This window comes from Sitodiplosis mosellana, unplaced genomic scaffold (assembly GCF_009176505.1).
Source record: "Sitodiplosis mosellana isolate CC-2019 unplaced genomic scaffold, AAFC_SMos_1.0 Smas_scaffold_6181, whole genome shotgun sequence".
Taxonomy (NCBI): Eukaryota; Metazoa; Arthropoda; class Insecta; order Diptera; family Cecidomyiidae; genus Sitodiplosis; species Sitodiplosis mosellana.
This window is the reverse complement of record NW_022601422.1, coordinates 2,528,995-2,539,382: the sequence shown is the minus strand read 5'-3', so window position 1 is coordinate 2,539,382 and position 10,388 is coordinate 2,528,995. Positions and strand designations below refer to the sequence as shown.

The window sequence follows — 10,388 nt, the reverse complement described above, 5'->3', positions numbered from 1 at the left end:
TGTGTGTGTGTGTGTGTGTGTGTGTGTGTGTGTGTGTGTGTGTGTGTTTCACATGAAGAAGACTACGGCATGAAATAGTTCGAGCCGTTTTTCCCCATATTTTCTGCATGTGAAATGATACAGCACGTAGTTAAGAATTCAAGATCGAAACCGTTTTACATATATGTGTATATTCCATGAAGTTTATTCAAGAACAATGCATACACACTCTGCTTGTCCCGATTCTCTTTGTGTGTGTGTGTGTGTGCTTGATGTACTGCCTATCAAATTCATTTCGAACGTTCAAGCTCTTTATTTTTACTGAAAAAATGAATGCATTGATCGAAAAATCGTCCGTATTAGTTACGTTTTCAAATTTATGATGTCTAACAACATCTACTCAGAATTCCACCATCCATGTGATGAGAGTTTGGTCAAGTGCATCATGTTTACGATGAGATTGCACCTTGTATAACGTGATTTGAAGTAACAGCAAATTGATCCGACCAACAAAAAAAGTGTGTCCAACATTGAACGTAGTTTTATAAAAAAGTATGTTTGAGATAAAAGTATGCTCAACTGTCCAAAAGAAGAAAAAAACATGCGACAAACCAAAGATATTTTCTGCATGCGATTGCGTTAAAAACCGTTTTTCGCCTGTTCTCAGGCTCATTGATGCTGAAAATTTGATATTGCCATATCAGTATGGTACATACCTCGATCCAAACTAACAAGAGATCAAATTCTCTCCAGTCACATTACGTCTGAGAACTTGAACAAAATACCCGAACGAAAAAAAAAAAAAAAACTTCGACTCATTCGTCGATCCGACTAAAGGGAAACATTTCAAGAAATAAAAACATACACACACACACACATACAATACTCGATACGTGCTGTTATTTCACTTGGGGTTTAAAAAATAAGAAGAAAAAAAAACGAGAGACGTAAACGAAAAATACGATCGAAGAATTACCGAAAAAGATGGCACGATGTGTTCAACATACGAGCAATAATAATTATTACGAAGAGCGAGGATGAAGGAATGACGAAGGAAAATTGTGAGAATTTAAAAAAGCCAAAAAGGCAACGAATGACAAAATTATTGTGGAACATAGAATATGCGGGATGAATATGAGCGAGCGAGCGAACGAACGATCAAGAGCAAGAAAGAGAAACGAAAAATCTGTACAAAATCTACTTAAATGAGAGAATTCAGAGAGGCATAGAGTCATACTATCAGCACAATAGTCTGCATCATAGCAACAACAACACCGAACACAAACTCTCTCGAAGTCGTCGAACGTCGCAATGTACGAAACAGAAGAAAAGAGATTTCGTTTTTTTTTCGGTGTGTGTGTGTACTGTCGATGGCACCGTGTGTTCTATCCGTATGTTTATTTATTTTTGTTCATTCGTTTGCTCCTTGGGCCAGTGCAGTGTGCAGCATATCGTTCTTTCTGGCCATTACCATGGATGCTTGTTGAATTTTCTTGGTCTTTCACAATTTTTTTTTTTTTCTCTTCATTATTATTTCATGTATATGTTGGTTCATTTGGGTTTTGCTTTTCTTGCTGTTATTGTTGTTGCTGCTACCTTGGCCTTAGCCTTTTCGTTCGATTAGCGCATTTGTATTGAAGGTATAAGCGCGCGCAACTTATGGTATGCCTGGACTTCTTTTGTTCTCGATTGCATGTGCTGTGTGCTGTTTTCCGTTCTTGCGCCTGTTCAATGTTTTGAGTCCGGTTGATTTGGTTCATGTGTTGGTGTGTGTGTTTTTTTTTCTTCTCTCTTACCTCTTCACTACCTTTGTGCGCGCATGGCCAGTGGTTGCTTGTTTCATTTGTAAAAAATTGTTTTTAAAGTCTCTTTTTCCATTGTTGTTGTAGTATTTTAGGTTCTTTTTCCCTGATTTTGTTTCGCTTTTAACGAAATTAAAAATGGAAAACGTGTACATTGTTACATTGCATAGACCAAATCAAGCCACAGCGGCAGCAGCAAATAATCTGAATAAAGAAGCTAATACTCCTTCTTTGGGTTGATTCGGTCGTGTTTTATTTTTGCTCTTGTGTTACGCGAGAGCGTGAATATGTAAGCAAAAGTTGGTAAATATTTTGCATCGCACATAAAAACACGGAGACGCAAACAGGCGCGCGCACGCTCGCAACTCAACTCACCACATCTCGCTAAACAGAAAGGAGTCGTTAATCTGCGCGAATGAGCAATGCGCTGAGCTGACTTTTTGTACATGGCTCTCAAATTCACGGCTTGTTATTCAATTGTGTTGTGAGTTACGTTCTGCGTTTAACGATTATCAGCACCTTGTTTTTCTCTCTCTCTCTTTCTTGTTTGGCAATCGAACGAGCCTTATACGCGTCTGGTAATTTGAATGCAGCGCAAACAAAATAGTCACCACACCATACGGGCCGGTTTCAGAGTGTGTAAATTAAAATCTCGGTTGGTTTTGGTTTTTTCTTATTTTTTTTTTTCGTTTCGTTAACTGGTATTGTACTGGAAGCCAATGCACGGAGCTATCGACACACCATCTGCTTCTGGCTTAAGCTAGGGAGATATATGAATTGTCCGCATAATACTTAACAATGGAATAGTGAGAACAGAGTCCAAATCAATCGCTTCAACCGAAAACTAAGCGCGCGTTCATCCAATTTTCAAAGCTCAAGTTAACACTCCACTAATTGAAGTTGGCAATGTACACCTGTTAATTCTCGAGCAATTTCAACGTCGAGATTTTTTCTGGATTGAATTAAGAAAAACCATTTTTTCCACCTTAAAAAACCAAAAAAAAAAATCGAAAGAAAATTCTTTTGAAAAAAAAAAAAAATGAACGAATACAGATTTGTTGGGAACATGGCTCGGTTTTTGCAGTGCATAAAGCACCGAAACATGATTTTGCCGTAAAAACGCTAAAAACAATAGGCCCGCAGACGATGCAAATCACGGCAAACACAACCGGCGATGCCTAAACGATGAACAGCGATCAACAATAGCAAACCCATTTCATTTGTGATTTTGTATGCTATTTTCTGTTTTAAATATATGCTGAAAATGAGATCATGTCTCTAAGACCATCAAGTGTGCATATGTATGCTTATGTGTTTATGTACGGCGTACCGGCACATGCTTGCAATAAATTCAGTGGGCAAAGCAGCAAAAACAAACACGAAATTCATTATCATTAGGAAGACACGAGTATATGAACATAAAACCGAAGAACTGAGCCAACGAATGAGTTCTAGCGAGTGAATGAGATGAGATGAGAAACGCAAAAAAAAAAAATCGAAAAATTAACGAAACATCGAAACGGGCAAAACACGACCGACCAAACTATTTTTTTTCGTTTTTTCTTCTCAGTTTTTGAAATGGAATAAACGAAATGCGATGCAGATTTCCAGACAGGCATATGCTGGAGACACATATGCCAAGAATATGTGTTTAAGCAATCGCATTGCCTGCCAGTGCATACGATAAAAACGGAAAAAGACAGATACACAGAGCGTTGTAGCACATGAAAAACAACCATGTTTATCATAAATAATGCTTGGAAATTTTGCGCTTTTTTTTACTCGATGCGAGACAGATACGAGAGAGAGAGAGAGAGAGAGAGAGAGAGAGAGAGAAAGAAAAAGACTTGATAATCGAAATACATGGGTTTGTTGGGAACGTAGACGACGACATGCACATTGCATTTTCAAGCGACAAATTCTGTGTCGTGTTTCAGGCAGTCTCAGGACTATGGTTCTACGCATTGAACATTTTATACGTTGTACATTTTTATGTTTTACGCAATTAAAACGCCTAATACCAACGGCAATCTTATTTTTTTCGGGTCCAACCCGAGCTGTGATTATGTGCGTGTGAGAGCGCTGCACATGGACTAATTTTCAAATTTTATTCCATCTTAAGACCATTAACACACAAATGCAATTCAATTCATTTCGTCTATTCATTACGCTGAGCATAAAGCTGATTCTTCCGTTCTTCCTTTGTCGGATCACAACTGATTATCCACGCTAATTGAATTTCTTCAAACGATGCGAGGGAAAACTACAAACTCACTCACTCTCTCATTTTCTCTTGCTTTCTTTCTACGTCTTGTTTTCGTTCTTTCTCTCACTAACTCGTGGCAAAGTTTCACCCAAAACGAAAATTTACCGCAAACAATTTAAAAAAGGATTTTTACGTCCGAAATTCAATCATGACGTCGATCAAAGACGGTAATAAAACACAAAAATTAATGTTGGCTTGGTCTCAGACACATACACACACACACAGATACAGAGATGTGAAAAAAAAATGGTTACAAGCCAAAAATAGCAAAACGGAAAAAATTGGTGTTTTGTGTGCGGATTGTGCTGTTTATTTTCAAAACCCGATTTCGGCTGATCGCTTCTTTTCTCCTCGTTCTCGTCAGTTACGACTTCAATTTTACGATTGTTTATAGAACAGGAAAATTGGTTTCTTTCTTGTGGCAAAAATTGTAAACGTTTTTCTCGTACGTGTAAATAGAAAAATTGGTTCAAACATCCGAAAGAAAGACAACGAATGAGGATGAATGGCTTACACATTTCTAGTGTAGAATTTAGATTTTTGTTGTTGTTAAGTTTTTTCACGCAAAATCACCTCAAACAAAAACAAAAAAATGAAACACATATTTCTATTTCGATCGCATCGATATTTTGTATGTTTGAATGTTTATCGTTCGATAAGCCAGCCGAATGCTCAAGACAATGACGACGTCGACGACAATGAAAAAAAAAATGTAAGCGTTCAAATAAAACCCAAGAGGTGATAAGAGGATTACATCGTAGAAACTCTACTTAGTGTTGTAGTTTTTTTTTTGTTTCCATGTTTTTCCTTTCATTTCGCCTCGTAATCAAATAAACAAATGATCGTATCCATTTGCTTTTTTTCCAAATAGAGTTCTGAATGCACCAATCATGGCATCAACCCAAGGGAACTGAACAAAAATAGGTTTGTAGCATTTTTGCATCAGGACGGGGAAAACAGTTAAAATAACAACAGTGCAATTGAATGCGGTTAAGTGGCACGAGATCACCGTTCGAACTGCGTCATCGATTACTATGCAAACAGAATTCCATAAGTTCCGAGTGTACTATACCGAGTGTGTTGTGTCAAAGCAATGGACGACTTTTTTTTTGAGTATGTGCAAACGTACGCAAATTCGTTTCGAATATCATCGTTCTTTCTCTGTTTCTTTCGTGTATGTGTGTGTGTATGTGGTGAGTAATGCTCACAATAAATAACTGACTCGATTGAGTGGACAGAGAGAAAAACATCGAGAACACATATAATGCCTTGGAAAGCAAAAAAACTGAGACTGGGTGACAAAATTGGTGATTACTTACATATTATGTTAAGAGCAAAGAGGTTTCTGGTAAAATAGCTATATTTCGTGGCGAGACACGGTTGCCTCGAGCCGTGTGTAGTTGTCTTTGTCCGGTGTCGACGGTCATCGTTGTCTATGTCGGTGGTGATTGTGGTGGTGGTGGTGGTGCTGCTGCTGCTGATGAGGGTAATGTTGGATGTAGCTCGTCTGAGCGAGCATTGACTTTGTCGCATACACTCAATGCATTCTGCCGGCCCCTGGCCCATTTCTATTTAATTGCTCTACTTTCATTTAATGCGTGAATCAGAAATCAATCGGCAACGCGTGGATTGATTTTACCAAACGAATTAATCCTAAACTGACTTTGAACTGTTTACGTTTCTGTTTACAATTGCGTCGAATTCAGCGATTAGATTTTATTCATGTGGCAGTTATCGCAAAATGTCGATCCCACGCATTTTATTGCACACACTCAATGTTCATGTTATTTCACGTTTTGCTTCGGTACTGTAATGACTTCAAAGAAGTTAAGTTTCAAGTAAGGCACATCTTTCGATTCATCAACAGCCACAATCGATCAAATTAAGCTCGTGTTGCGTGCGTGTAATTAATGTTTTTTGTTCTATTTTTGTTCGAAACTATTTGGTCTTAATTGAAATGATCGTTGAATTGGTATCTGGCTTATCTTTTTATTTGTATTTGACACGGCACATTCAAATGCATAAACAACAGGCGAATATGTATTGAGATCGTTTCGATTTGTTCGATGAAAGTATAAACAAATAATGAAGCAAAAAAAAAAACAATCAGCCCAAAATTGAATAAAACACGCACATCGATTACCACATGTTGCAAGTTCGGTGTCCGATACCGATTGCTTTGAAGTTATAAATTTGGCAGTGGACAACAAGCCGTCTCTGTCTTTTGCTTGCCGCCAATCAAATTCCTGCACAATGTATACCGATTGTCACGTAACTGATTGCCGGCAATTTAACCAAAATTATTGCTATGCGCTCAAGTGTATTCTCGTGGCGTTTCTCAAATCTAGATTGTGTCATACGTTGGGCACTTATCGTTAAATTGTTTTCTCCTTTGTTTTCTACAATCGATGTGTGTTTTTTTTTCTTGGTTTGCGTCGACGATCAAAAATACAATAACAACTGGTACCAACTTGCACACTTGATCAATTCTAATGGCACTTTTGAAACTTCGAACAACAAGAAGAAAACCAAAAACCGATTTTCTTTATCTTCTTTTAATCAATGCATTTATTCATGGGTTATTTTTTTTAAATTGATATCGATTGATTGGGTATAAAAATGCATGTTGTTTGTGTTTATCGCGGCCGGTGCGCGTGTTTGTTGCAACTAAAAACAAATTCTTCGTGTACAAAATGTCAACAAACAAAAGAATAAACGGATAAATATCGATGTTATTTTCGGAAAAAATCCAATTTATCGCTTCGTAATTCGCTGAAATGATCAATTCACTGCCACATTTACCAATAAAATGCATTTATTTCGCGTTGATTAAGTGATTTATAACGTTTGGATGCAATGAAAACAATACAATTAAGTGAAAAACTGACAAATATTCAATCAAAAAACAAAACCGTACACTTTGCGTGCGTCCATTCAATAGAAAATCACAAACACATTTGGCACATTCGGTCGTCGTCGGTGTCGAGCCAGACGTCTACGAATTTATATACAAAAAACATCCATGCAACACAGGCACGCACACACACCATCATAGGTACGATTGGATATGGTTTCATGTGTGCAACAGCTAATCATCAATGGTGACATCTGTTGGCATTTTTATTATGACAACAAAAGATCGAAAATGGAATTCAATTCGAAATGTAATCGTTTTAATACGATTAAAATGAAGAGCTTTGATTGGGCGAAGAAGATGGAATGTGGCTTAAATTCAGCGACTCACTGCTCAGACTTATTTAACACACACAGATTTCAAGAATTTTCACCTTTTCTTCAACACAATACAAAGTCAGCAGTTTATTTCTCGTCTCAATATGAACTCAATAGAGTGCTCAAGTTGAGTATCTCAACAACGCCCTCTGAATCTCACATCCAACAACCTTCAACATTTGGCGCTTTTTTCATCGCAAATAAAACGAATCGTTTTTTTTTTGGTTTAAATATTTTTTTCGGTACAGATTTTATTGGTTTTTTCCATTTTTTCTTGATCATAATCGAAAATAAATAAATAAATACGCAAATAAATAAATAAATAAGTTTTTTTTTTTAAATAAATTAATGAACAAAACGGTTGTTGTTGTTGTTTTGTTTTCTGTTGGAAAAATGAGTTTGATACTACGAGTTACTCTTAAATGCAATGAATAATCAAAAAAATACGTTTTAACCGCAAACATTAACGATTTTTTTCAACAGTTGTTTGGAAACAACGAAAGAAAAACGACACAATTTGATGAGGAAGTCCGAAAATTACTGGTCAAAAGTAACGAAGCTTTGTTGTTGTTGTTCTTTGTTTCATATTTAAATGTTATCTTAGAAATACTCAGGCTCTTCATTAGGTATTACTATGTGTCTATTGGTTGGTTGATTTGCTATCGCAAACCGAAACAAATGAGCATCTTAAGCTTCTTCAGTTGATTGTTGAAGGAATGCCTGGGCAACGGACGCCAATTTCTGTGACACAACCTGAGCGATGTGCGAACTCTTTTGCCACACAAATTTACGGGTGCGATCATGATTATCGGCACTATCCACCTTCACCTGTAGCCGTAAACAAGAACAATAGACACATTTTAGAAATGTTAGAATTTAGGAAAAACAAAATAGGCACAACGCATTGAAATTACCTGTTTCGGCTGTTGAACTTTGATCGAATGAAGTGAGACATTATTGCCGATCACACGCAAATTGATGCGACCAATCATTTGGGTAGTTGTAGCAGTGGCACGTTTTGTTTCTCGTTTAGCACCGCGTCCAAAAGATTTTTCCACTTTCAAAACCAATGGACCGAGTACGAAATTCGAGCGCACGGATAGGTATTCTGTCATTGGGCTGCAGAAGAAAAAAAAATTTGAAAAAAACTGACGTTTTTCATCCAATTGGACTGAAAATAGTTCTATTTCTAATATCAATAGTCTCAAGTTGAATGAATCAATTCAACTGAGTCTTGATACTGCTCTGAAACTTACGTGACGCGAACATTTCCGTGTCGTTTGATGGTGGAGAGGCCATGCAGTGTTCCACGAGCTCTATTTATCACTTGCGGCTGGGGTTTTGCATCGGATTTGACCGGTGCCTTTTGTTTGGTGACATTTACTTTGCGGCGTACTTGTGTGGTTTTGTGTTGTTGTGGATGGCCCTGTCTCAATTTATGAGTGCCACCAGTTGCCGTTGTTCCTGCAACCGAAGCTGGTTGAACCGTTTTCTGTTGGGTTTTGGCAGCGACAGAACATTCTTTCGATTGATTTGATCCAACGCAATCGGTTCGTGCTTTTGGTTCAGACTCATTGATGCTTCCATCTTGGCTGCGGCCCAGCTCATGGATGCTACCAATTGCAAGAATAAATTTATTGCCGAATTCATAAGCAGAGCTAATTGATGAAAGAATTTACCTCTTCTTCTTCTTCTTTTGTCCGTTCTTCTTAACACCTTGTTTGGCTGTGATCGATGTTGACAACCGCACGTTGACCGGATCGAATGATTGCTTGAGAATGGCTCCAATGCGTTCGTAGATGCGATCACAGTAGCGATTGTATTTGTAGACGAGTGCATCGGGTATGTTGTTCGGTGTGGTAGCTGCGACCGGAGCTGAAACATCTTCATTTTTTGCGGCAAGCTGCGGCGTTGGTGTTATACCGTTCAGTACATCGGCCGTATTGATAATCTCGGGTGTAGCCGATTTTTCCGTTTCTTCAGTGGAATTTGCCGGTGTGGCCAGCTCATGTGTGGCGCCTGTAAAAGGAATTTTCACATTTTGTTCGAGATGTCCATTGATCGTTGATTGAAAGCAAAACTTAAAAAACTTTAAATGTTTTAACAAATAAAACACAAAGAATCTAAACTCAACAGAACAATTCCAGAACAGAAACAGCATCGATTTGTTTCCCTCTCATTCTCTCTCTCTCTCTCTTTTTTGGTTCAAATCATTTGTCGAAGGTTCGGCATTATGCCGGAGAATCGTCAATGGAAATGTGCATATTTGCGGACACAGAGAGAGGCGTTTGATCGAGAAAGTTTCACATCGTTGGCATAGTAAGCTGCGATTCGATCAAACGATGTTCGTTTTTTCTTTCTTTCTTAATTAAGATCGTGCATACGAAATCGAACGAGTTTTTTTTCTTCATTATTATCATTTTATAGTATGTGTGTATGTATTTCATTTCATTCCATTCAAATTATCGTTTCTCCTTCGATTTCACAAGAATTGGAGGAGAGAAAAACAAGTTTTTCGACCGATTGAGGGAAAATTGTAATGAAGATTTCATTTTATACACATCTCTTTTTTGTTCATTGTTTTCGTCTGTGTCATCGTCGCCGTTGTTGTCGTCTTTGTCGTCGTTGTTTATATTTTGGATCGCATAAGGAATTCACACGTTCATACGTACACAGATTCGACGTCAATTAAGTGTAACCGATTAAATTGTATAAATATACGCTTTAAACTAGGTGACCTAGAAATCTACAATGGAGATCACAGCAGCAGCAGCAGCAGCATGGTATGCGAATATCTGCATACAGGGAATGTGAATCAAGACATGTGTGTGTATGTGAGAGATGCGAGAAAGAATTGATATTGTTGTCGCTTTTATCTTTCGGCTTGGATGGAAGAAGAAGCGATGCTGAGAAGATCGAAGATCATGGTGATTGCAAGAACAGAGTGTGCGAACGAGCTCGCGCGCGCACGCTCACGGGAAAGTGTGTCTTGTGTGAAATTCTCGATATGAATACTGTGTGCGCACACCTTACGATTCTTTTTTTCAATCTGCCTTACACACACTCTCTCTCTCTCTCTCTCTCTCTCTCTCTCTCTCTCTCTCTCTCTC

At 37.9% G+C, this 10,388-nt stretch overlaps 2 protein-coding genes across 8 annotated transcripts in view; both read right to left on the bottom strand.

Annotated features, from left to right (window-relative positions):
- The window catches only part of LOC129576298 (low-density lipoprotein receptor-related protein 6), a 34,936-nt gene extending 27,858 nt beyond the window's left edge, over positions 1-7,078 (bottom strand). The window contains exons 1-2 of one of the 4 annotated variants that reach the window (XM_055461142.1): positions 6,850-7,078; positions 5,367-5,863 (exon numbers count right to left, since the gene is read on the bottom strand). In XM_055461142.1, coding sequence (XP_055317117.1) covers positions 5,367-5,613 — 247 coding nt within the window. In that variant the 5' untranslated portion in view covers positions 5,614-5,863; positions 6,850-7,078. Of the gene's footprint in view, positions 1-5,366; positions 6,033-6,849 lie in introns of all 4 variants that reach the window. The other 3 variants (XM_055461143.1, XM_055461144.1, XM_055461145.1) reach the window with 3 other exon arrangements.
- Positions 7,079-7,593: 515 nt separating this feature from the next.
- Positions 7,594-10,388, bottom strand: part of LOC129576299 (uncharacterized) — a 14,577-nt gene continuing 11,782 nt past the window's right edge. For all 4 annotated transcript variants that reach the window (XM_055461148.1, XM_055461150.1, XM_055461149.1 and 1 more), the window contains exons 7-10: positions 8,958-9,297; positions 8,535-8,891; positions 8,193-8,397; positions 7,594-8,106 (exon numbers count right to left, since the gene is read on the bottom strand). In XM_055461148.1, coding sequence (XP_055317123.1) covers positions 7,966-8,106; positions 8,193-8,397; positions 8,535-8,891; positions 8,958-9,297 — 1,043 coding nt within the window. In that variant the 3' untranslated portion in view covers positions 7,594-7,965. The remainder of the gene's footprint in view (positions 8,107-8,192; positions 8,398-8,534; positions 8,892-8,957; positions 9,298-10,388) is intronic.